We start from the raw sequence: 27425 nt of genomic DNA, 5'->3' as shown, positions 1-27425 counted from the left end.
GAAGACTCAATATTGCAAAAACTCAGTATTTGATATTCTCAAATTGATCTATAGATTAAATATAATTCTTATTTAAAAAAAAAATCCCTGTTGATAGATGTGTTTATGTCTATGAGTTGACACACTTATTCTTAAATAGTTTTGGAAATTCAAAGGGTCAGTAGTAGCCAAGACCCTTTTGAAGATAAATAAGGTGAAAGAGTTTAATTTACTGGATATTAAGTCTTATTATAAAGCTACAGTAATAAAGATATTATGATATTGGTGCAAAGACAAATAACAGAATAGAGAATCCAGAAACATACCAAGACATATAATCTTCCATTTTTGTTAGTGTGTGGAAGATAAGGATAAACATTTTAAACATGTGCTATGTCCAGTATATGTTTAAAACTTTATCATATATATCATATATATATATATATATATATTCTTTTAATCAAACCCTGTTTCCTTGAGAGCAGAGTGATGTGGTGGATTGCCTCTGTGGTCAGATCTGAGTGTACATCTCAGTTCTATCATGTGCTTACTAGCTATTTGTCTGAGGGCAGTTATTAACCATTTCTATTTCTAAAGGTTTTTTTGGCTGTAGCATGAGATAATAAAACTTACTTTTCAGGATTATGATGAGAATTAGAAATAATCCTGCTCAGCATATGCTATCCCCTTGACAATGGGTGCTTGCTATTACATTTCTCAGTAATAGAAAAAAATTTATTTTTCTTTTTTTAATAAGAATTTCTGTTTCACAAATCTAGGTATACTGTTAATTCTATTTAAATTTATCAAAAAGTGTCCTTTATTATAGTTTTCAGTGCCTCTTTTTTATTTTAATTCAGAGTGGTCTCCTAGTAATCATGGTTAGTCTTTATGGCTTTGGAAGAGCCCTATTGTTGCCTTGTGGTCATAAAGTAGTAGCCTTGTAAACAGTGATCATCACAGCATGATGAAAAATTAAAAGTCCTCCACCCTCATTAATATTCTTTAAAATAATGCACATAAATGTAGAAAAGGATTAGCTATAAATGTTTTATAGTAAATCCTGCTTTGGTAATTAAACTAAATGATTAGAGCCTAATTTTTATACACACTAAAGATAATAATTGCTGTTAAGAATTTGTTCTTGTATGGATTGGTGCTTCGTGGAATGATTGGTTGATGGGAAAGAACAAATAAAAATATAGTATGTACATTAAATTTTATTACACAGATAAAGTTTTAAATGATTAAAATGATTTATGGTCCTGAAATATTTAGTCTTTACTTTATTAACTACTCTGTTTTTGTTTTTTCTGGATGCTTTAAGATTAGGAAGATGATCATAGATTAGATAGATTTAATTTTTTTGCTATTGTTATTTTTTTAATTTATCTTTTAAAACTAACATTGATATTTTCATGAAAATCTGAAATTGTATAATGTGTACAAAATTTCCACTGTCTTTTAACCTTATTTGTAAATATCTCATTAAATATAAGACAAATAAGTCACTATTTTCTTTATCAATCTATAATATTCTAAGATTACCTTTCTATAAAATCCTTTTGGAAAGACCTGACAGTATTGTACAGAGTCCCAAGGCATAAAGTATCAGACCTTAAACAATAAAAATAAGGGAGGTTCCAAAGCCAATTAGAAGAAATAATAGAATAATTTAAAAGAACGTATTGAAACCAACATAGAAAATTATCTTTGAAATTCAGTTAATTCTTTGACTTATCTATAAGTCATATATTTTCAACCAACCAGCACTTTAATCACTAAGTTTAACCATTTCAAAGGAAGACATGATCTATCTTAATCAAGTGATCCAATATAGCATCACTAATAATGACTCAGAGCTCGACATTGGTGGTTCAATGGTAGAATTCTCACCTTCGTATAGGAGCCCCAGTTTGATTCCTAACCAGTGTACCTCATGTATAGCTATCTCCCCTCTGTCAGTGGGGTTTGCATCTTGTTATAACACTGAACCTATTTCAGCAGAGCTTCCAGACTCAGATGGACTAGGAAGAAAGGCATGGCTATCTACTTCCGAAAGACAGCCAGTGAAAATGCTGTAGATCACAATGATCTGATTAGTGACAGGGCAGCATTTAATTCCATTGTGCTTGGGGTTTTCCATGAGTGATGGATGACATGATGGCAGCTAACAATAACAAAAAATAATGACTCAATGTGTTTCTTAATGGTATACAATGAAAAGTACAAAATAATACCTATGTACATTCTTGCCTAAGGAAAGTACCAGAAAATATCTCGATTGTGGAACATTCTACCAGACAACTGGCTTGGAATCTTCAAACATGCCAGGGTCCTGAACGAAAGTGGAGAGAGCTGGAGGAGAATATTTCAGATTAAAGGAAACTAAAGAGATCATGTTGTTTGGGTAGAGCTTAGAGAAATAAGGAAAAGAGACTAATTCCCAGCAAAGGTAATGACCGGTAAAAGGGTATAGTACATCCAGTGAACATTTGTGTACATATTTGGATGAAATATTTTAAGTATTTAGATTTGAAATACATTCTGATTTTAAGAATTTTTCTATCTGAATCCTGGTTTTTCTATTTTTGTCTTTTTGCATCCTGTTTTTGACAGCATTCTGTTTCCTAAGCATTCTTTGAAATAAGGCTATATTTAGTCCTAAAATGGGAGCTCTGGTAGCGTAGTGCCTAAGGCATTTGATTGCTAACCAGATGGCTTGTGGTTCAAACCCACCAGCCACTCCTCAGAAGGAAGGATAGGCAATCCACTTCCATAGTGATACCACCTTGGAAACCCAAGGAGGGGTCGCTTTGAGTCGGGTCCGACTCAATGGCAGTGAGTTTGGTTTTTGTAGAATCCTACAACTGCTATTATTAACTGGCCAGAGTCAGAGCAGTATGGATTAATTTTCTGACCCTGCTCCAAGTGGATCACAGTATGATGGCTCAACTTAAATTGTATGTGTAATTACTAAGTGATACAGAATTAAATAGTTTCCATATTCTCCAGTTAAAATGGCATGCACCATTTTTTTTTTTTTTTTTTTTTTAGGCTTAAGATATGGTACTATATCTAATTCACTGAAACCACCATATGTCCAGAAGAACAAAATCTTGTATAAGTAGGAATAATGTACCAGGCTTTGGAATGCACTTTTCAGAAATTCTTTAAAATCATGTGAAATGACTTGAATTTTTAATAAGCTTTTTTGAGTCACAAATTGCCCCATCAGTTTTCTCTTTAATGTAATATTGTTTGACCCCATATTTTTGAAGGCATTACAGAATTTAACCAATATCTGAAAATGAACCATAGCACAATATTTTGAAATTTGTTCCCTTTATTCCTTCTTTTCAAATGCATGGCACCTACATTTAGAAAATATTTCTAAAACTAAGTACGTTTTTAAAATATGTTGTAAAGATTTTCCAAATTAGTTAAAAATGAAGAAATAAAAACTTCTTGATGCATTCCTTACAATATTGATTTTATCAATGTGTTTCTGTAAAGATTCCTATGTACTCATTTTGAATAGACTGAACATATGGTATATATTATGCAATTAATGATAGTGTAGAACTATGTTAACCCACAAAATATTGCCAGAGATTTACTCAGAGCCACAAATTTAATTATACAGAAAAAAGAAAATTGCAGTTGAAAATGCAGTCTTGTGTCTTTTTATATTCCCTCTTTATATCTAGATGGCACTAGAGATAGTATATTCCTGTACAGTATATATTCTCCCAGAATACATTACCACAAGAGAACAAAGCTTCAGAGCTTAATTTAAGCTTTAGTAGTTACAGTTATTTCCATAGTGCTACTAACTAGAGGAATATCTTTGTGCCTGTGTCTCAGCCTAGATCACCTAATAGAAATGAGGGAAAAGTCCAGAAGATTTTAATGCAATTCATCTCTGCCTGATAACAAAATTTTGTTTTCTCTTTTTTATCCTTGGACAAGTCAGTTAGTTGATCTTTGTCTTGATTTTCTCCTGATAAGATAAAACAGGGTGATCCAATAGCCTCATCCAGCTTGAAAATTCTATTGATTTTCTCTTAGTAGCTCGGCGATTGCTTCCTAGGATGGGAATAGTGTTGTACATACTCATACACCAGGTGTTGGATAAGATCTGTACTCATAGATCAATGATTATTTTCATTTTCCCTTATTAGGTATAAGAACTGTGTACTTCTCTGTGAAATTAGTGGGTTTTTTATTTTGTTTTAATTCTCACAAATATGGTACATTGACCAGTCATCCAATATAAATATTCTATTGCTGTCAAGTCAGTTATAACTCATGGCAGCCTCACATGTTGCAGAATGGAACTGCTCCAGAAGATTTTCTTAGCTGTACTCTTGATAGAAGCATATCGCCAGGCCTTTCTCTGTGATGCCGTTGGGTAGGTCTGGACTGGCAACTTTAATAATTGATTACAAACTGCTTGCACCACCCAGAAACCTATAATAGTTCTGAAGCAATAGCCTGTAGAATAAATAATCTGAAATAATAGTCCTATAGGATTTGAATGTTGTTGTTGTTGTTATGTGCCCTCGAGTCAGACCTGACTCATAGCGACCCCTCCTTGGGTTTCTGAGGCAGTATCACTATGGAAGTAGATTGCCCCATCTTCCTTCTGAGGAGTGGCTGGTAGGTTTGAACCGCCAGCCTTCTGGTTAACAGTCAAGTGCCTTAGGCACTACGCTAATCTGCAAACATTATCAATTATATTTTCATTATATATTATACATTCAATACTAGGTCAGCTAAAGATGAATACAAGAAAAAAATTCCTCTCTTTGCCACTTAAGCCATTTTTCCTTAAAAAGATCTTGACAGTTCTAATTTGAGATTTTAAAAAAATTACCCTTTTTCACCTTTTTATTCATAGTAGTTTTTGAGTGAATAAAATGTGTTTATTTGGTGCATCTCCTCTCCTTAATATTTTATTTTATTATGAAAGTTTTCAAATATACACAAAAGTTGCAAAAATAATCCACTGACTCCCCATCCACCCTTTACTAAGAGTCAAAATCACTCATAATTTGCCACACGTGCTTTAACTGTCTTACATTTAAATTTTTTCCACTGAAGAATTTACTTTATAATACTTGACTTCCTGTCTTTTTACCTTACGTTCTTTGTATTTTAAAGAAGATAGTATTAATTTGTATCATAAACTAATAGACAGCAAGCCAATTCTTATTATATCTTTATAATACTTGGCTATATTTTGGTTTGCCTTTCCATTAGTTTGATGAATACTCTTTCATTTTCAACTCATCTTTTTATCTAAGTAGATCACCAAGGGTCTGTGAGTGCATGTGGTTTTGTTTTGTTTTGTCTTTATCCCCACTGAAACTGTAGTGATAATGTTACTGTAGCTCAGGGCTGGGGCTTTGGAATTGGGAGAAATGGGTATGAATGTTAGTTCTGCTTCATAGTATTTTGAACATGGTCAAGACAATACTTTCTTTAAGCATTAGGTTTTTTTTTTTTCCTCACTAATTTCACACCCTCAGAAAAATTGTAGAAGTTTTAACATCTTCATTTAATGCCCAAATATTATAATTTTACGACACTTTATTGATCATATATGTAATTTTCTTCCTGAGCCATTTGAGAGTAAGTTCCAGAACTAAATAAAGCCTATACTCCTAAATACTTAAGTATGTAGTTGCTAAAAATGGAAAGTTTTATTTTACAACTGAATGTTTCTCATGAGAAAGTGGTTTTTTTACATGTCTTCAGCAATGAAAATTAGGTAACTGGACATGTCTCACTTTTTGTTTTTACTGTCAAGAACCAGTGCCTAAGACACTTGACTGCTAAGAAGGCTGGCAGTTCAAAACCACCAGCCACTCCTCGGAAGGAAGGATGGGCAATCCACTTCCATAGTGATGCCACCTCGGAAACCCAAGGAGGGGTCACTATGAGTCAGGGCTAGCTCGATGGCACATAACAATAACAACATGCCATATATACCTTTTCTCCCATCTCTTACTCTATCCTAAGTTAAATTTTCCCTGATCCTCTTTTTTCTCCCCCCCACGATTGTCTCATGAATAGTAGAACATAACAGAGGTGTATATAATGAGTGAGTAGATTGTGTGGCCAGTAGACTGAAATCCTAGTACCTTCTCAGATGAAGACCTTGAGCAAGTCAAGGAATCTCTCGGGATTTCAATTTCCTTATCTGCAAAATGGGAAAGTTAATAGATCAAATTGTTCTAGTTGTAGAACTCTCTTTTTATGAGAAATAACTTAGAAGTACAATATATAAACCCAGTAATAGCACCATTGCTGTCCTTGACTGGGAAAGATGGAGGATCTTTCTATCTGTGATGCTGGAGGCAGGGCAATCTGTACACTTGCTTTCTTCTCTGAGCACATTTTGAACCCTGGATTAGATGATTTCTGAACTTCCTCCTAGCTCTGAATTTGGTGTTTGTTTATATGCTGAACTCATTTGGAACGTCAGGCCAATGACATGGTTGCAGAGAAATTAGTTCTGAATTTTGATCCTGATAACATTAGTGCTCTGATGGTCCAGTGCCTAAGGCATTTGACTGCTAACCAGAAGGTTGGTGGTTTAAACCCACCAGCTGCTCTGCAGAAGGAAGATGGGGTGATCTACTTCCGTAAAGATTTACCACCTCAGAAACCCAATCGGGGTCACTATGAGTTGAAATCGACTAGATGGTAGTGAGTTTAGTTTTTAGTACTAGCGCTGCCTCTTGGAACAAAGAAAGGCAAGCTCTTCTCCCTTACTAGTTTTCTATTTTGTAGAGGACCTTTTTATTTACCATCTTTATAAAAATTTTGAAGCTTTCTGGAATACATAAAAGTCTTAAGGACAGTGAACAAAATATCAATGAATATTTCATTCATTGTCCTTAAGACTTTTCTCTAAATGTGCTGTGTTTTTCATACTTCCATATAAATCCAGATCACATGGAGGACTTGTGAAAACACAGGTTGATAGGCCCCTTCACACAGTTTCTGACTGAGTAGGTCTAGGGTGGAGCCCAAGACTTAACATTTTTAACAATTTCTGTATGATGCTGCTGTGCTAGGGATTACACTTGGGAACCTCTGTCCTGTATCAAGTGTTTCAACACATTTTAGTCACTTTTCTCATTTTAAAAATTGCATCTAAATATGTAATTTAATGATAGCCAGAGAATAATTAATGTCTAAGGTACATATTCTATCAGAAAAAATAATTTTTAATTGACATGCAAAGCTTCCAATATCATGAGGTATGAAAAACGTGATTGTAAAGGTTTTGTGTCTAATGTCAAGGGTTATCTGTACCTTTCTGAGGTCTTGTGCTACTTTTGTGATCGGATGGATACTAATAAGGCAGCAGTCAGGCTTTGCTTCAACAATGAAGAAGTTTTTCAAGTCTAAAAGCAATCCACTCCTTATGATGAGCTGTCAGCATCATAGAAGAAAACACCAGGATCAATACAAGCACATTTACTGACAGCATTGCTCTTTCCTGTTACATAAAATGGTTTGAAATTTTACTTTTATCAAAACCAGAAATTCTGACCACTTAGAATAATAAAGCAATAGCTTTCAACTTAGTCATTTTCCATTTATAAAGTGATACTTTTATAAAAAATAAGCAATGCAAACTTCAGAGACTCAAAACAATTAGTCTGAAAAATTGTTATATTTTTGCCATTCATGAACTCAGATTTAAAACAACTGTGTCCAGTAGTAAATGGGGTGAAATCACTGTTTTATGTTCCACTTAACAACTACTTAAGATCACTTCAAGATAAAATATGGCCAAAAAGAACAACCATAGTATTTTAGGTACTTAAAAGACCACTTGGTTTCTTCTCTTTCACACCATGGCCTATGTATTTCTTAAACTTTTTCATATATACATTATACGCACACACACAGATCCATCTTCAAATTTTTGATTTTTAATTTTTTACTAAAAATCTCAATTAATTAGATTTATGAATCAATAGCAATAATTAGCTGCATTTCTGCACCTAATTTTTAATCGAGGTGATAAGTTTCTGGCCCAGGAGGCTCAGTACGACAGTCTGGGGGACCATCAAGGTTAATTAGTGTAACATAGTTCACAAAGAAAATTTTCTACATCCTACTTTGGTAGATAACAACTTGGATCTTAAAAGCTTATGAGCAGCCATCTAAGGTGCTCTCCCCATCTGCAGCAAGGAAGAGAGAAGAAAATCAAAGACACATGAAAACAATTAGCCCAAAGGACTAATGGACCACTGGAACCTCGCCTCCATGACCCTAGGACCAGAACTAGATAGTGTCTGGCTACCACTATGAGAGGATTCACATTACAAGCTCCAGGATAGAGTGGGAGAAAACTTTGGAACAAAACTAAAAATAATAATTTAAAAAAAAAAGACCAGGCTCACCGTTTGGATAGAGATGGATAGAATTCCCAAGACTATACCCCTTAGTCACATGGCTCCATTTTCAGGCAAACAATAGACAGATCTACAAAGTGAACAATAACATTAGGGAGGTATGCACTTCCTAGAAAAATCAATCATTCAAGAGCAAAAGAGCAGCATTTCCCCAAGGACAAAGTTCAGAAGGCATGAAGGGTTAGGAAAGACAGAGGAACAGAAACAAGAAACACTGGGAGGAAGTGGATTGAATGATGTTATATTGAGGGGTTTATCATCAATGACATGAAACGAAATATTTGTTGTTAAATGGAAAACTGATTTGCTCTGCAAACTTTCACTCAAATCACGAAATAGTCAAAAAAACAAAAATAAATATTTAAGATATATGTATATCTGACAAGATATATATAGGTGCATATTTATAGGAATATTATTCAGCCATAAAATGGAATGAAGTACTAATACATGCTGTAGATCCACCTTGAAAACATAATGCTAAGTGAAAGATACCAGACACAAAATGTCATTTAATGTATGATTCCATTTATATGAAATACCTAAACCAAAAAAAAAAAAATTGCTGTCATGTCAATTCCAACTTATAGTGACCCTATCGTATGGAATAGAACAGTTCCACACGGTTTCCAAAGCTGTAATTCTTTACAGCAGACTGCCATCTTTCTCCCATGGAGTAGCTGCTGGGTTAAAGATCATAAGCAGATTGATGTTTACCAGGGGCTCAGAGGAAAGGGACAATGGAGAGTAACTGCTATGGATATAGGGTTTCCTTTAGGATTTTTTTTTTTTTTTTTTGAAACTAGATAGAAGTAACAGTGGTATAACATTGCCATTGAATTTTTAATGATTAGCTTTATGTTATGTGAATTTTACCTCAATTGAAAATAAACCACTTAATTGAAAACTGAATCCAAGAATTTTGCAGATGGGAGGACTTTGAAGGTCATCCACCTATAACTTACATTTATTACAAAAGAGATTTAAAGTGCATCACGATTAAGTATATTGCTCAATTTTGGAAGATAGCTAGTCCAAAACCCAAACCAGAATTTGAATATCTGGTTTCTTAGCCCAATTATTTTTTTTTTCTCCTTGCCATCACCTGATGCTTTATTATATGTTGCTTTTTGTTGTTGTTGTTGTAGTTAAATCCTTTCACCCATAGCAAACCTGTCTCTTAATTATCCATCTATTTTCCCTCCCTTTTCCTCCTGTCCCATCCCTGGTAACCAACAAAGAAAATTTCCTTCCCTGTGTAAACCATTCCTTGACTTTTTACGTGGACTTATACCATATTTGTCCTTCTGTGATTGACTTATTTCACTCAGCATTATGTCCTCCAAATTCATATGCTGCTAATTTTAATGTTTATCTGGTCATACTACTCCAGGTAACTCTTACATAAAAATTAAAAACTTAGGTTTATTTGTTCCACTTATTTTAAAGGCCTATATAAAGGGTATTTATTGAAGTAACTTGCCAAAATGCAGGCCAGAGCTTGAATTCTCCCTACAATACCTTTTCGATAACATGGAAAGATTGAACCCTAAATTTTCATTCTCATCCACATTTGCCTGGTTTATGAAACCCAAGTTTCTACCATGATTATGATTTGTTCTAAAAATTCTAAATGGTTTTCATTATAGATATTGTGTAATAGGATCATACTTTTTAAAAAAAAAAAAATGTTAAGCTATATTAGCACACTTCACCACTTGACAATTTTTTCTTTCTTCGGTAGGCAAGACTCCCTATAAAAAAGGGGATCAATGACTATCCTGCTTATAAAACCTAGGTCTTTTTTCAATAAATTTGTTTTCGAAGTTAGCTAGGAAAAGTATCAAGCAGGGCTGAGGGGTGGAAATGGAGAACAATAGCAACATAGTACCCTCTGCAAATTGGGTGTTACACTCAAGCATAAAGAATTTGTGTTGATCACGTGGTAGACTCAGAAAATTGTCATATGTTCTCATTTCAATAGAGGACATTAAAAAACAAAAACCTAAAGCCATTGCTATCAAGTTGATTCCAATTCACGTTGCTGTTGTTATGTGCCGTTGAGTCGGACCCGACTCATAGCGACCCCTCCTTGGGTTTCCGAGTTGGTGTCACTACGGAAGTAGATTGCCCATTCCAATTCATGGCAGTCCTATAGGACAGAATAGAACTGCTTTCTAGGGTTTCCAAGTCTGTAAATTTTCATGAAAGCAGACTGCCGCATCTTTTTCCCAGAGTGACTGGAGAGCAACTGGTGGGTTTGAACCGCCAACCTTTGGGTAGCAGCCAATCGCTTAACCACTGCCTCTAAAACATATTAAGAAGTTTAATTATATAGTTTCCTTCTCTCTCTAGACCCACTATATTTTGTTTCTTTGTGGTGTTTATTACTAAGAGAAAGCTATGCTTCCCGTTAATATTTCTTTCCAACCTTCTTTCCATGTGATTTGTTTTTCCATTTCCTGTTACTACTTTCTTTCTCCTTCTTTTGTTCAGGAGTCAGCAAAGTATAGCCTGTGTACCCAATCAGGTCTACAACTCACTGCCTATTTTTATAAATAAAGTTTTATCAAAATAGAGCCATGCTCATTCTTTTAAATGATGTCTATGACTGCTTTTGTGCTACAACAGCAGAATTGAGTAGTTACAATAGAGACCATATGGCCTATAAACCTAAAATATTTATATACTATCATGCCTTTCACAGGAAACATTTGCTGACCCCTGCTTTAATTAACCAAATGGAAGGTGAAGAACAGGTTCTAGAAGGTGAATAAATGTTACTAGCTAAGGAAAGGATATAGGAAGCCATAGAATTTCTGCTTAGGCTAGCTGGAGTAAAAGTTTTATGAAGGTGAATGGTGGGAGATAATAGAGGACAGATAGATTAATGTTAGATTTAGAGGATTTTTAATGCATGTCAGGAATATGAGCTGTATTGTTTAGGAAATAAACCATTTAAAGTTTTTAGGTGAAGAAGGTTTGCCAAAACAGGGAAGAGTTCCAGTCAGGTTTAGAAACTAATGAGGGTGAACAACTAAAACTCTATTAATAGGAAAGATGACATAGTTTTTGCAAGAGCAGAGTTCAAATGTGCGGGACATTTGACACTGGATTTGGGGATAAAGTGGCAATGATTCTTATATTCAGACTTCATTGAGAAGAATGGAAATTTGTTTATTATTAAGACATATATGTTTGATTTTGGAGTGAGGAGCTAATTTTTATGGAAAGATTATGCTACAACGTAGGGTAAGAAATGTAAAAATTATTCCTAGGTATAAGCATTGCTAAAAGTGTTAGATCAACCCCGCCATAGACAATTTCTTACCCAGCTGCTATCATCTTGTCAGGGTCCGTTTCTCTATAAAATCCTTTCACCATTGCCCTCCAGAATTCTACCCTAATACTTCCATTTTCTAAATACTCTGAACTTCCCCAAGAAGGGCTTTAGCTCTCTTGTGTAAAATGACAAATTAAGGCATTTTCTTCAACCTAAGCCATAACTCCTAAACTGTGCGTGGAGATACCCCAGGTGCTGCAGCAAACTCACAAAGGTTTTACAAAATATTTTATCTCAGGATAATTCACAGTGGTCAGTGTTAGTTTGCACTACATTCCTTTGAGGTGATGTCATATCTTTGTGAATGGTGGCTGTAATAAAAAAGCATGTTGTTAGCTGCTTTTGAGTCAACCCTCAACACAGGAGGACCTCCTACCCAAGGGAATAAAATGCTACCTGGTCCTGCAGCATCCCTGTGCTCACCACATGCAGATCAGACTGTTGTGATCCATAGAATTTCCATTGGCTGATTTTTGGAAGAAGATTGCCAGGTCTTTCTTTCTAGTCCATTTTAGTCTGGAAGCTCTGCTAAAACTTGGTCAGGTTCTCAGCAATACGTAAACCCCACTGACAGATGGACGATGGCTATGCATGAGGTACGTTGGCCAGGAATGAAACTAACGTCACCCAAATGGAAAGTGAGAATTCTACCACTAAATCATCTTACAAAAAATAAAAGTAGAAGAAGAAAAAGAAAGGACAAGTAAGTACTTCTTGAAAATCAGTGTGGAATGGGAAGCTGGGGTATCATCTAATTGGAATCCAATGTTTGAAGAGTTCTGCAATGCTCCATAAGCACACATAAAAAGCACTGTGATTATTTTTTAATACAGTAATAAAATATATATTTCAACTTATTGGTATTATTTTTACAAAGCAAGTATTAAACTCATAAAAAAAATTTAACTCATTAACCATTAAAAAACAGAACAAGCACTTCTTAGGGTGCTATGCAAACATTATGTGACACTAAGTATGCCGTGAACTGAGAAAGTTTTGGATCTTCTAAAGTAGAAAGTTATGCAACCCTAAAATTAGTATGCTCTTCCCTTAGCATGTGAAAATGCGGCAGTCTCTCTTTTTTTTCCCCCCAAAATAACATTTTAGTTACATAAAAATTTATGTAGGATCTCAATAGAAGCTGGTTTTTTAAATTATCTACTTGCTGTGCTTTGCACCATAGCAAACATAAAAATGTGGAAAACTCTTGCTCTTAAGTCGCAGCTCTGGTGGCGTAGCACCTAAGGCATTGACTGCCAACCGGAAGGCTAGCAGTTCAAACCCACCAACCCACTCCTCGGAAGGAAGGTTGGGCAGTGTACTTCTGTAGTGATACCACCTTGGAAAACCAAGGAGGGGTCCCTATGAGTCGGATCCAACTTGACGACAGTGAGTTTGGTTTTTGGTTTGAAGGCTATAGTCAAGTGAGGGAGGTAAAACAAATGCAAGGTGCTATTATTAAGTAAAATGAAATAGACAGCTATGAGTATTTATTTAATAATATTACATATTATGGAGGTTCAAAGAGGAATGAGTTCATTTGTCTTAAAGGATGCAGAAAGGTTTTGTGGGGTGGAAGTTACTTTCAAATGAACCTTTATGGAGGGGTAAAATTTCAACAGGTAGAGGAGTGGAGACAGTGAACATTTCAGATAGAAGAAACAACATGAAGACTCAAGATTTATTTTTGGAGAAATAAATCATTCTGTATGATTGGAGCAAGGACATATGTTGTGGAGTAATGGAGGTTACAGCTGGTTTACTGTGTAAGTTGGAGTACTGTTATGGAGAGCTTTGAATGCTGGGGTGAGAGGCATTTGGATTTAATTTACTAAGAAAAGAAGAATGATTAGGGTGATTAATCTGTCAGCAGGATATAGGATGATTAAATCAAGGAGAGAGGGGAGGCAGAGAGAACTTTGGAAAAGGAATGATGGATTTGGTTGTATGTATTTGTATTTCAAAAGGAAATACCAAACTGTAGATCACAGTTAAAGAGCATACTTTTGGTGATCATCTTAATAGTTGTAACGTAGAACTTACCATTACTGGGGTAGTGGGACAACTTCTTAATGTTCTTAATATTGCTACAGTAATAATTATATTAATAAAATATAGATATGTATGGAGTGCATACTACATAGCAGGCACTTTATTAAGTATACATTTAATTCTTACACCTGCTTTGAGAGGTATTATTATTTCCATTTTACAGATGAGGATAATGAGGCCTAGGGAAGTTAAGTCACACAGTTATTAGTAAGCAATCAGAATGGTAACCAGATGTTGGAGGTTAATTCAACCCATGGTGACCCCATGTGTGGCAGAGAAGAACTGTGTTCAGTGGCTGATTTTTAAGAAATAGGTCCCCAGATCCTTGTTCTGAGGTGCCTCTTGATGTAATCAAACCATCAATCATTGGGATAGTAGCAGACTGTGTTAACTGTTTGCAAGATTGTTAAAATAACTATACTCTGATTCAGAGAATTATGTTATCAGGTACTGTCAAATTATCATTTGCTTTAGGCAGTACTTCTCTCTTCATATCAGTCCTGATACCCAATCCCATTCCCCTTCCCACTGTGGGCACTGATGCCAATGTAATTGCTGTCTGTCCTTACACTCATCTGAATCCTTGAGTAAGGTGTTTTGTTGTTTTAGGCATGTACGTGTGTTTGTTTACACTGTAAACCAAAACACTCACCCACTGTCATCGAGTCAGTTATAACTCATAGTAACCCACATTGCATTTCCAAGGCTGTAAATCTTTATGGAAGCAGATTGCCTCATCTTCCTCCCATGGAGCAGCTGGTAGGTTTGAACTGGCAACCTTCTGGTTAGCAGCCAAATGCCTGACCCACTACACCACCAGAGCTCCTTACATAATATGTAAAAGTATGGAAAAAAAAATACACACACACACACACAAATACATACATATAGCTTGTCTAATTCAATGTATATATTTCTAGTTCATGCTTTTAATCTCTACATAATAGTGTATATTCACCACATTTACTTTATCTTCTCCCCTAGAAATGAACTTCTAAGGTGGCTCACACTTCCTTTTACCTTCAGCAAAGCTATGCTAAATATCCTTCTATGTGTCTCTATAAAACACGTCTTTCCACCACACTTTGTTGGCTCCTGTTAGCAGCTTTTTTTAGAGGTTGGAAGAAAAGCTGACTCTTCTTGCAGGTATTTTAATCCTTAAAAACATATATGGAATAGGTCATTTGGTTTGCTTCCAAATGGAGCCATATTAAAAGGAAGACCTAGGTGAAGTATTCTCTTTTATTCCATTCATATATGATATTCAGTCAGTGATGAGCTAAAGTTTCAAAACATTCATTAGTATATTTATTCTAGCTCTCCTCTGTTAGTGATTCTATTACTGTCATTCATATGAAATAGTGCATATCATAACAATGTAATTTTAAATGATTTATACATTATCTTAATAGTTGTCAAAGGCAGTATTTTCCTTACAAGCAGATAGAAACTATGCTTTTCATAATTCATATTTGATCTTCCTATTCCTACAAGGAAATATATTTTATGCTTTCTGGGAGATTCACAAACGTGAAGAGAAACATGCTATATGGTAATTGTGTTTGTTATTTTTGGTTTCTAATTTGTTAATTCTCTAAACCCCATTCTCTACTAGTATTACTATGGCACCTTAATTATGGCATGGAAACAGACTCATTATGTTCTCTAGAACAGATAATAGTGGTACATCTTGAGAAGCAAGTATCTGGTACTTTGAGCCCTGCCCTCATCACTGCTAGTCTAGCCTTGGTGGGGCTTCTGGGTGTCCAGATAATCTTTTGGTACCACACACATTCCTGGTTTTTTGTTTTGTTTTGTTTTTTTGCTTTTGCTTCTAGGAATAGTGGTTTATATTAAAGTCACTAATCTCATATTCAGTCTGTTACATTTTGAGCCTTCTATCTACTCAAAGAAGTAATGTAAACCTACTGCTAACAGTTAATTTCCTCATACTCTTGTTTATTGAATTAAGCTTCTCACTATTTATAAATATCTCTTGTTTTCACCATGGACTTTTTTCTTGGTCTTTTGTTTGCTCCCCCCTACACACACACACACACACACTGCCCTTTTTTCCCCTTCTTAGGATTGGAAGAAAAGCAACTGAAAGTTTTCATTTTTATGTAGCAAATCTTTAGGTAATCTTTTCTCTATAATCCTGAAAGATATTCCCACTCCAGAAGTTTGCTATTTACTTCTGTTTTGTAACAGATTTTCTATGTTTAAAAAAAAACAACTTTTAACTTTTTAACTAAACTGGAATTTATACTGGCATATACTAGTGAGAAAAGAAACTAAATTACAAATTCTTAATCTTCAATCAAATGTGATACTTACCCATGAGCTTCAGGGGGTCACTGCTCCTTTTCCGCACCCCCACATATAAAATTTTATGAATATGCATATATAGATAGAAGGTAGATGGAGGCAAACAGCTCTTTAAAAACCAGTGATCTGAATGGTTCAAAATAATGCAATCTCTTTCTGTACTGTAGATCAGAGTGTTTTCCTTAAAAAAAAAAAAAAAGGCCTTTTACTGTATATTACTATGTATCCACAACTGATTATTATAGGCATGTTTACTTCATTATTATAGCTTTATTTCCTTTTGCATCAATATAGAATTATACCTTCCAAGAGTTATAAATCCCTAAAACTTACATAGGTGTGTATATACATACATTTATTTATTCCTCAGATAAATTTTGATGGAAATAATAAAAAAGAGTTTATACTCTTACGTAAAACCAAAACCAAACCAAACTCACTGTCATCAAGTCAATTCCAACTCATAGCAACTCTCATTGGTTTTCCAAGGCAGTAAATCTTTACGGAAGGAGATTGCCCAGTCTTGCTTCCACGGAGTGGCTGGTGGATTTGAACCACCAACTTTTTGGTTAGCAGTCAGGTGCCTTAGGCTCTGTGCTACCAGAGCTCCTTACTCTTAGGTAAGAACAATTAAAAAGAACCCAAGTAATCTCCCTAAATTAAGTAAGGGCAACTCTGATAAAGAGGGAAAAAAGCAATTCGTTTCCATTTCTGTTAGTATGTTAAACAAGTTAGTTTCCTAACATTCTGCACTGTATATAAGCTACTCTTAGAAATCCTTGGAGACAGTGGTTATATGACAGATCTAAGCATTAAGTCTGGTTCTCTTAAAATGGTTCTCTGGCTCTGACTTCCTCTTTCTTCAGTATTCCTACCACTGCTTTTTCTCCCCTCAATTGTGGTAACAATATATATAACAAAACATTTGCCAATTCAGTATTTTTTACATTCAGTGACATTGATTACGTTCATCATGTTGCTCAGCCATCTCCACTGTCCTCCACATCATTCAGCCACCATCAACAAAAACTCAGTGCTTTTGTTTTATTTTCCATTTTAATGAAAAAAAGAAAAATGTTCTGCTTCCCCCTCGATTCTGATTAATATTATTCGACTTATAAGTGTTAGAATATACTTTGCTTTTAGTTGCTTACAGGGACAAAGACTGACAGAGTTAACTATTGTGTAGACTGAAATCCCTAATTAGAAAAGAACAGGGTTTTCTTGGGTATATATTTTTTCTAAACTATAGCTCAGTAAACTATTGGCCCATTTTTATTGCAAACCTGACACTTGAGAAAAATATGTATTTTTTTTCTAATGCCACTGTTTTTATTTTTGGTGATTCTATAGTCTGGAACATGTGGCCTAACAAGGATATAAATCTGGGAAGAAAAATTATGGTTGGCATCAATTTTAAAAGTCTTTGCAAATCTAACAGAGCACAAATCCCAAATTGTTTAAATTCTAAATATTTACTTAAAGAAAAACAAGAGCTCATTCAAAAATGGAATTAATTTAAATTGTAAGTTTGCTCCTTTTCTAAAAGCTGATTTTTTTTGTATATTCTTTATAAAATTAGCAAAATGGAAGTTAAACTACAGTTTTGTAGTGCCTTTTTAAAGTAAAACACACAACATACACACATTTGAAATGAGGCCAAATTTAGACTCTAGGGGCATAGTGTTCTGCACCTTAAATTACAATCAGATGTATTTTAGCACAGATCAAATTTTCAGTATGAGGTTGGTGAGAAGCCTAATTATTTGACCAGGTTACTATTTATGTAGACCGTTCTATGGCTGTCTGTGGTTAGTCCACAGCTGGGAGAAAGCTAGCTCTGGGAGGTTTTTATTTCATGCTGGAACAGTTTGGGGAGAAATAATGGTGGGGAAAGCTTTAAATTTTTCTCATTAAATGAAAGACTAAAAACAAGTACATATATATATTCTTATGCTCTTATGGAGACAATATGCTTTCTAAGCTGTTCATTTTAGTTCACCAAGTGACAGGAATAGGAAAGGAAGCAGCTTGGATGCTCATAGGTTGCAAGTTGACATGGTATTTAGTTAAAAAACACTTTAAATAATATTTCCTGAGACCAGGATTTGTTATCTTTCAGAACAGTTGAATATTGGTAAAGTATTAGTAGATTGAAATTTTTAAAGGAGAAAATATTGGTAACATGTTATTAATATTAATAATATTTTTATTAGAATTTCATTAGCAATGCTATAAAATAAAAATAGACATTGTGGTGTAAAATCTCTCTTAATAGCTTAGAATTTATAAGCCAGTAAACCCTTCGAAGATGGATCCTGATACACATGGCCCTGCCACAAAATTAATCTTTTTTTTCTTCTTCTTCTTTTCTTTCCATCCATATGAATGCTGCCCCTCTGGTGCCCCATGGCCAATTGCTCCAAGGGGTATATGTCAGTAGAGTAGGTGGGATTAATCTTGATTAATTAAGATTAAGACTAAGATTAAAATTAATCTTGAGCCTTTCTTGTAGTATTTAATGTTGAAATTTAAAAGTAATAGAAAAAACTTTTTTATTCTTTTTGTACGTTTAAAGTTTGTATGATAGGAGTGGTTAGTATCTCAGTTTTAAGTGAATATTTCAATAGCATTTTCCTAGTTCTTTTCTTCTTGTTCCCTCACTTCCTCTTATTCTTTGCTCTAATTATCCCACTCCCTGGCATTTGGCTTTTAACCAGAAAGTTAGCGGTTCAAAACCTCTAGCTGCTCCAGGGGAGAAACAAAATGCAATCTAATTCCATAAAGATTTACAGTCTTGGAAGCCAAATGGGGGTCGCTATGAGTTGGAATCGACTCGACAGCAGTGGGTTTTGGTTTCTTCCTTCTTTATTCTTCTATTTCTCCACTAGATCCTTTTCTCTGAAAGGTAAAACTGCTTGAAAATTCCTTATCCTAAAAACTAACCCTTTTCTCGTACTCTCCAAAAAAAAATAAAAAACACTACCCTTTCTTTCTCTATTTATATACCAACTAGGGGCACAGTCTTTGGAGTCATTTGAATCCAGGCTTCATCACATATAAGTCATATGACCTGGGGGACATTTCTTAACTTTTCTATCTTCCTTTCTTTATTTATGAAATAGGATTAGTATTAGTATCCGCCTCAAAGGCTTGAGATGAGAAAATAAACATAGTAAATAAGTTAATATAAGTAAAGCTTTTAGCACAGTGCTTGGCACACAAATGCCCTGTAAATTCCAGATTTTTTTTTTTATTGAGATACACTGATAAAACTCTTGAGGTAATTTATAGTTCTTACCCTTGCTTTCTCACCCTTTTTTCCCTAACAGTTGTCTATTTTTAACTTCATACGGAAGGTGTGTTGTCCTGGTCAATCACATTCTTTCTGCCCTTTCTTTCTCTACATCTCCACAGCATTGGGTACCTTCAAGCACCTTCCTGAAATTTCCCTATCACTTCTGCATTCCTTGTGCTTTCCTCTTATTCCCCCCTTTACTTTTTTTTCTTTCATCTGTCCCCTAATTTTGGTTCTTTTCCATTCTGGCCTTTTTCCAGTTTTTTTTTGTTTTTTTTTTCCCCAGAGTTCTGTTCCTTGGTAATTGTTCTGTTGTTATGTTGTTATGTGCTGTCAAGTCACTTCCTACGTATAGCGACCCTGTGTACAACAGAATGAGACATTGCCTGGTCCTGTACCATTCTCACAGTTGTTGATCATTGCAGCCACTATATCAGTCCATCAATTGAGGATCTTGCCTTTTTTTGCTGACCCTCTCAAGCATGATATCCTTCTTCAGGGATTGGTCCCTTCTGATGACATGACCCAGAGTATGAGAGACAGAGTCTGACTGTTCTCACTTCTAAGGAGCATTTTGGCTGTAATTCTCCCAAGACAGATATCTTCATTATTCTAGTGATCTGTGGTATATTCAGTATTCTTCAGCAACACCACAGTTCAGATGCATCAATTCTTCTGCATTCTTCCTTATCCATTTTTAAGCTCTCACAAGCATATGAGGCTTTTGGAATGACAACCCCTTTTATACCATCACCTTCTTCCATAGCCTTTCTTCTACCTATACTTCCTGATAGGTATTTATAGGTCCCTTAGCACTTCACCTATATTATGACCACAGTTGAACACTCTTTCTCTAACATCTGAGCCACCTCTTATTCTGGAATTTTTAATTTCTATTAATGGTAGAACCACATTCAAAATCTCTGTCATTTTTTGACCCTTTTCTTGAGTGCCTCCTACATCTTAAACAATTGCCAAATTCTATTTTTAATACTCCCAGTATGGTTTCCTTTACACAGCAAAATGCAGGCTTTTATTAACGATTGCGGAGTTGTTGCTGTCCAGGTTGTTTCCTCTAAGTTTTCCTATAGGCTTATTATTCCTTTCCCTTAAGGAAAACTTCATTATAGGTCATCTGTACCCACCTCCACTTATCCCACATTGCCTACCAAATAGACTCCTAACCTGTTATTCAAGGCTTTTTATATTCTTAACTCAGCTGGCCTTCCCAACTTTATCTTTTATTATTTCTTTTCATGTAGTCCTTCACTGGTGCACCATAAACCAATTTCCCATGACTTCACTTATACTTTCTTTGATTTAGAAAGGATAAATGTATTTTTTTAAAGTTAAAGCTGTATATAAGTAACATTTTAAAATACAGCTTTGCTGAAATGAAATTTTAATTAAAATTATATTTAAATTCAGAGTCTTCTTGGAAAATTCAGTTTAGATGTTTCGTAGCTAACAAGCTAATTTTGTAAACTGATTGTTTAAATATAATTTGATTTTTTAATGAATACCATGTCACAAGAATCCCAACTGTTTATAAGAAACTGGAAGAAATCAATATGACTTCGTTACTATTTCTCTAACTTGAATGTAGTAATTAGCTTGATGAGTCTTTCCAAGCATTTTTTCGTATTATGAAGTTGTTGTTGTTGTTATTGTTATGTGCCGTGGACTTGGACCCGACTCGTAACGACCCCTCCTTATGTTTCTGAGGCGGTATCACTACAGAAGTAGATTGCTCAACCTTCTTTCCGAGGAGTGGCTGGTGGGTTTGAACCTTCAGCCTTCTGGTTAGCAGTCAAGTGCCTTAGGCACTAAGCTACCAGAGCTCCTTATTACCAAGTATACAAATTTAATATGAAATAACTAGGAATTTATACACTGAGGTAATGTTATATATCAAGAATATAGTGCTCATATGATAAAGTTTTCTCCTAGTTATATGCTGCTATTTTCTTACATTTTGTAACAATTTTTTATAGGGTTTTATATTTTTGTAGGTTTCTTTTATTCTCACTGAATGTGACCATGTGGAGATGGGATTTCTAACACACACACCCCACCCTTTTTTTTCCTTTATCCAGGGCTTTTTTCTTACCGTTTCCCCAGAATCCATATTGAAAGTGGCTTGCCATGCTTCTGAAAAAAACAGAATTTTTGCTTTGAACCTGTCTGCACCATTTATTAGCCAATTCTACAAGGAACCACTGATGAAAGTTATGCCTTATGTTGACATACTTTTTGGAAATGAAACGGTGAGTTACCCTTAAAAAATAAATATTTCTGTTTTTGTTTGTTTGTTTCAGGTATGCCTATATATTTAGAATATATAAATTAAAATCTAAGTATTTGCATATATACATTTGAGAATTGTACAACAGAATGAACTCAATTCTAATTCAGTATTTCCTTCATTCAATATACCCTTATTTCTCATTTAGTAATAACTTGGGGTTTTGTTGAAGGTTAGGTCTACTGAGATAATTTACATATAGTAAAATTCACTCTTTTCCATATTTTTTTTGTGATTTTTTTTTTTTTTTTTCCATTTGCAAGGACAATGCTTTCAGTCTCTCTCCATTGAGAATGATGTTGCCTGTTGGTTTTGTATATATGGCCTTTATTATGTTAAGGAATAGTGAACTAATATAATATTTATCCGTCTGTGATTGATTTATTTCACTCAGCATAATGTCCTCCAATTTCAATCTGTGTTTCACAGACTACATTATTCTTTAGTGTTGTGTAGTATTCCATTGTGTTTATGTACCATAGTTTGGTTATCCATTCTTCTATTGATGGGCACTTAGATTGTTTCCATCTCTTTGCTGTTGTGAATATTGCTGCGATGAACATGGGTATGCATATATCTGTTCGTGTCCTGGTGCTCACTTCTTTAGTGAGATATATACTCAGTAATGGAATTGCTGAAACAAATGGTATTTCTATTTCCAGCTTTGTAAGGAATTGCCATACTGATTTCCACAGTGGCTGTATCATTTCACAGTCCCACCAGCAGTGTATGAGAGTCCCAATCTCTCCACATCCTCGCCAGCATTTGTTATTTTCTGCCTTGTTGAACTTTGCTATTAGTGCTGGCATGAGATACTGTCTCAGTGTTGTTTTGATTTGCATGTCTCTGTTGGCTAATGGAGGAGCTCTGGTAGCATAGTGCCTAAGGCACTTGACTGCTAACCAGAAGGCTGGCAGTTCAAACTCACTAGCCACTCCTCGGAAGGAAGGTTGGGCAATCTACTTCCATAGTGATACTACCTTGGCAACCCAAGGAGGGGTCGCTATGAGTCAGGTCCGACTCAATGGCACATAACTATAATAACAACATTGGCTAATGGTCACAAACATTTCTTCATGTGTTTGTGGGCCACCTGAATATCTTCTTTGTAAAGTGTCTGTCTATTCATGTCTTCTGCCCATTTTTTTAATTGGATTTTTTGTCTTTTTGATGTTGGAGTTTTCTATAAATTTTAGAGAAAAGTCCATTGTTAGGTATGACATTGCCAAATATTTTTTCCTAAATCTGAGGTTCTCTTTTTACTCTTTTGGAGAAGTCTCTTGAAGCTTGTAAAAATTTAATTTTTAGAAGGTCCAATTCATCTAGTTTATCTTCTGCTGCTTGTGCATTTTGGGTTATACTTGACAGTCTATTTATGCCATAAATCACGGCCTTACGTTTGCCCCTATTCATTGAGAAACTTTATAACTTAAGGTTTTACATTTAAGTCTTTGATCCATCTGGAGTTAGTTTTTGTATATGATGTGAGGTATGTATCTTGTTTCATTTTCGCGCAAATGGATATCCAGTTTTGCCAGCACCGTTTGTTAAAGAGACTGTCTCTTCCCCATTTAATGGATTTTGGCTCTTTGTCAAAGATCAGCTGACCATAGTTCGATGGATCTATTACTAGGTTATCAATTCTATTCCATGGGTCTAGGTGTCTGTCATTGTACCAGTATCAAACTGTTTTTACTACTGTGGCTGTATAGTAGGTTTTGAGATCCAAGAATATTAGACCTCCTACTTTGTTCTTCTTCAATAGTGCTTTGCTTATCTGAGATCTTTTTCCTGTCCATATAAAATTAGTGATTGGTTTTGCCATATTCTTAAAGAATGTTGATGGGTTCTGGATTGGGAGAGCATTGAATGTATAGATTGTTTTGGGTAGAGGACATACTTAACTGGCTCCCATTTGCAAGGACAATGCTTTCAGTCTCTCTCCACTGAGAATGATGTTGCCTGTTGGTTTTGTTTATATGCCCTTTATTATGTTGAGGAATTTCCCTTCTATTTCTATTTTTCTGAGAGTATCAGGAACCGGTGTTGGTTTTTATCAAATGCCTTTTTGTATCGATTGATATGATCATGTGGTGCTTTTCCTTTGTTTTACTTATGTGATGTATTATTGATTGTTTTTCTAATATTGAACCATCCTTGCATACCTGGTATGAACCCCACTTGGTCATGATGTGTTATTGTTTGATATGTTGTTGCAGTCTATTGATTAGGATTTTGTTAAAGATTTTTGCATCTATATTCATGAGGGATATTGGTCTGTAGTTTTCTTTTTTAGTGATATCTTTGCCTGGTTTGGGTATCGAGATTATGCTTGTTTTATAAAAGGAATTTGGGAGGATTCCATCCTTTTCTATGTTCTGGAATAGTTTGAGTAGAATCGGTGTCAGTTCTCTGAATGTTTGGTAGAATTCTCCATTGAAACTCTCTGGGCTAGGACTTTTTTTTTTTTTTAATTGTGATTTGGGTGAAGATTTACAGAGCAAATTCACTTTCCATACAGCCTTCACATACATTTTGTCTCATGACATCAACTACAGATTACCACAATGCAACAGCTCCCCTCTCACCTCCACCCCATAGTTACCTCTTCCCAGTGTCCATCCCTCCATGGGCTCCTGCCCCCTGAGCTGTCTCCCTGTGCATAAGCAGCCCTTCTTTCTCCCATGATTGTTCTCTCCAAGGAGTGTATCTATTTGAGGTAAATGTTCAACTCATATGCCTGTCTTCTGTTTGGCTGGAAACCACAGGTGTGGGTTCAATTCCAGATCTGAAGGGCAGCTAGAGGCCATAGTCTCAGTAGTTCCACCAGGCTCTATTGGACCAGCAAACCTGGTACCCCCCTTTTTTTCCTCCAAATGATTTTGAGTTTTGTTCCGCATCATTCTCCCTCTCTATCAAGTATCTCCTACATAGATCCCCTTCCAAGTGGATGACAGTGGTAGCCGGGCACCATCTAGTTCTTCTGATCTCATAGTCATATAGGCTGCGGATCAGATGGTGTACCAGTCACTAGGACTAATTGTTTCCATGAATTTTTGTTTTCTTCATCCTTCTTTGCTCTAGACGAGGAGAGACCCATTGTTGCATCTAGATGGCAGTTTGCTAGCTTTTAAGATCCCAGTCGCTACTAGCCAAGGTAGGAGGTGGAACAATGTTTTGTATAGTATGTTATACCAATTGAGCTTGATGTCCCCTGCGACTATAGTGGGCCAGGACTTTTTTTTGTTGTTGGTAATTTTGTTATGACCTGTTCAGTTTCTTCTTTTGATAACAAAAGTTCTGTTCAAATTTTCCACCTCAGTCTGTTAGTTTAGGTAAGTAGTATGTTTCTAGAATTTTTTCCATTTCTTCTAGATTTTCAAATTTGTTGGAGTACAGTTCCTTATAGTATCCTGATATAATCCTTTTTATTTTAGTTGGTTCTGTTGTGACATGACCCCATTCATTTCTTAGTTGTGTTGTTTGTATTCTCTCCCTTTGTATTCTTTTCCTTTGTTAAGTTTGCCAGTGGTTGGTTAATTTTATTAATCTTTTCAAAAAACCAACTTCTAGTCTTCATTTTTCTATTTTCTATTTTCTGTTTCATTTATTTCTGCTCAAATCTGTATTATTTCTTTTATCCTGGTGACCGTAGGCTCCGCCCCCCCCCCCAGCCCGCTCTAGTCCTCATTTTTGGAGATGTTGGACTGAGGTATTGATTTGGGTTCTTCTTTTTTGATGTGTGCATTTATTGCTATAAATTGCTATCTGATCACTGCTTTTGCTATGTCTCAAAGATTTTGGCATGTTGTGTTTTTGTCTCATTTGATTTGCGGAAATTTTTATTTAATTTTTTATTTATTCTATTGCCTAGTCATTTTTAAGGAGGGTGTTATTCACTTTCCATGTGTTTGCTCTTTTTCCACTGATCTTCCTATTGGTGATTTTTAATTTTATAGTATTATGATCTGAAAAGATGCATTGCGGTATTTCTTTGTTTCTAAATTTATTGAGGCTTACTTTGTGGCCTAACATATTCTATCCTGGACACTGTTCCATGTACACAGGAAAGGAATATGCATATTATGCTGTTATTGGGTGAAGTGCTCTGTAGATATCTGTAAGGTCAAATTGGCAGATTGTATTGTTTAGTTCATCTCCATCTGTGTTGAGTTTCTTTTCAGTTGTTCTATCTTTCATTGAAAGTGGTGCATTAAAGTCTCTTACTACAACTGTGGAATCATCTATCTTTTCAATTCTGTTCAAGTCTGATTTATGTATTTTGGGGCTCTTTCATTGGATGTGTCGTTAATTATTATGATTACATCCTCTTGTTCAATATACCCTTTAATCATTATGTAATGTCCTTCCTTGTCTCTTATGGTGATTTTTTCTTAAAGTCAGTTTTATCAGAAATTAATATTGCCACTCTTTTTTGATTGCCATTTGCTTGATATATCTTTTTCCAACCTTTGAGTTTTAGTCTGTTTTGTCTTTGTCTCTAAGGTGTATTTCTTGTAGACAGCATATTGATGGGTTATGTTTCCTCATCCAGTCTGTAATTCTCCATCTCCTGAGTGGTGCATTTACTGCATTTATTGACAAGCATTAATTTGTTGCTGTCGTTTTGTTGTGTTTTTTCATGGTGTTGCTGATTTCTTTGTTCCATATAATTTTCTGTGCTGAGTTCATTTTGTTTACGAATCATGTTATCATTTCCTTCATTGCTGTTATCTTAGTATTTGCTAAATATTTGTGCTTGTCCTCTTTTTCAGTTGGATGCAAAGGTTTATTATTGTTCTTGGAGGTTACCCTGTGATTTATAACTTCCCAAGTTTAGAACAGTAGACTCTATCTCACAGTTGTCTTTACTTCCTCACCATTTAGAACGTCTGTAACTATACTATTTTTTCCCTCTTTTTGGTTTGTAGTTGTCCTCATTTGCCAGTTGATATCTCTGGTTTCCTGTTTACAATCTTGTAGGCATATTTTACTTTGGATATTTCTATAACTGGGTTGGTTTCCATTCTGGGTTATGTCATCATGTGTATTAATAGTCAGTCATTGTTTGCTATTGTTGGTTCCCTGTCCAAAGGGCTCCCTTTAGCATCTCTTGTAAGGTTGGTCTAGTTTTAACAAATGCCCTTAATTTCTGCTTACTGGAAATGTCCTAATTTCACTGTCATTTGATGGACAGTTTTTCTGGGTATATAATTCCTGGTTGGAAATTTTTTTCTTCCAGGATTTTATATATACCATCCCTTTGCCTTCTCGCCTTCATGGTTTCTGCTGAGAAATCTGAGTTTAGTCTTATTGGTTTCCCTTTGTAGGTAATTTTTCATTTGTCCCATGCTGCTTTCCAGATTCTTTCTTTCTCTTTGGTTTTGGTGAGTTTGATGATGATGTGTTGGTCATTTTCTTTTAGGGTCTATCCTGTTTGGAGTTCATTGAACTTCTTGAATGGATATATTCTCATCTTTCATCCTACCATGGAAATTCTTTTCTAACCAATCTTTGACAGTTTTCTCTGTGGTTTTATTTGTCTCTTCCTGTTCTGGAATTCTGATTACACATAAGTTATTTCTCTTGATGGTATCCCATATGAATCATAGGCTTTCTTCATTATGTTTTGATTTTTTTTTCTGATAGATCCTTTTCCAAAGAAGTATTCAGGTATTT

At 35.1% G+C, this 27425-nt stretch overlaps 1 protein-coding gene across 1 annotated transcript in view; it reads left to right on the top strand.

The window, feature by feature from the left end:
* The window catches only part of ADK (adenosine kinase), an 853347-nt gene that overhangs the window by 562015 nt on the left and 263907 nt on the right, over positions 1-27425 (top strand). The window contains exon 8 of the mRNA XM_042780914.1: positions 21538-21708. Within this exon, the coding sequence (XP_042636848.1) occupies positions 21538-21708 (171 nt within the window). The remainder of the gene's footprint in view (positions 1-21537; positions 21709-27425) is intronic.

This window comes from Orycteropus afer, unplaced genomic scaffold, assembly GCF_000298275.1.
Source record: "Orycteropus afer afer isolate SDZICR_OR568_19922 unplaced genomic scaffold, OryAfe1.0 scaffold00070, whole genome shotgun sequence".
Taxonomy (NCBI): Eukaryota; Metazoa; Chordata; class Mammalia; order Tubulidentata; family Orycteropodidae; genus Orycteropus; species Orycteropus afer.
This window is presented reverse-complemented; position numbering and strand designations above follow the sequence as displayed.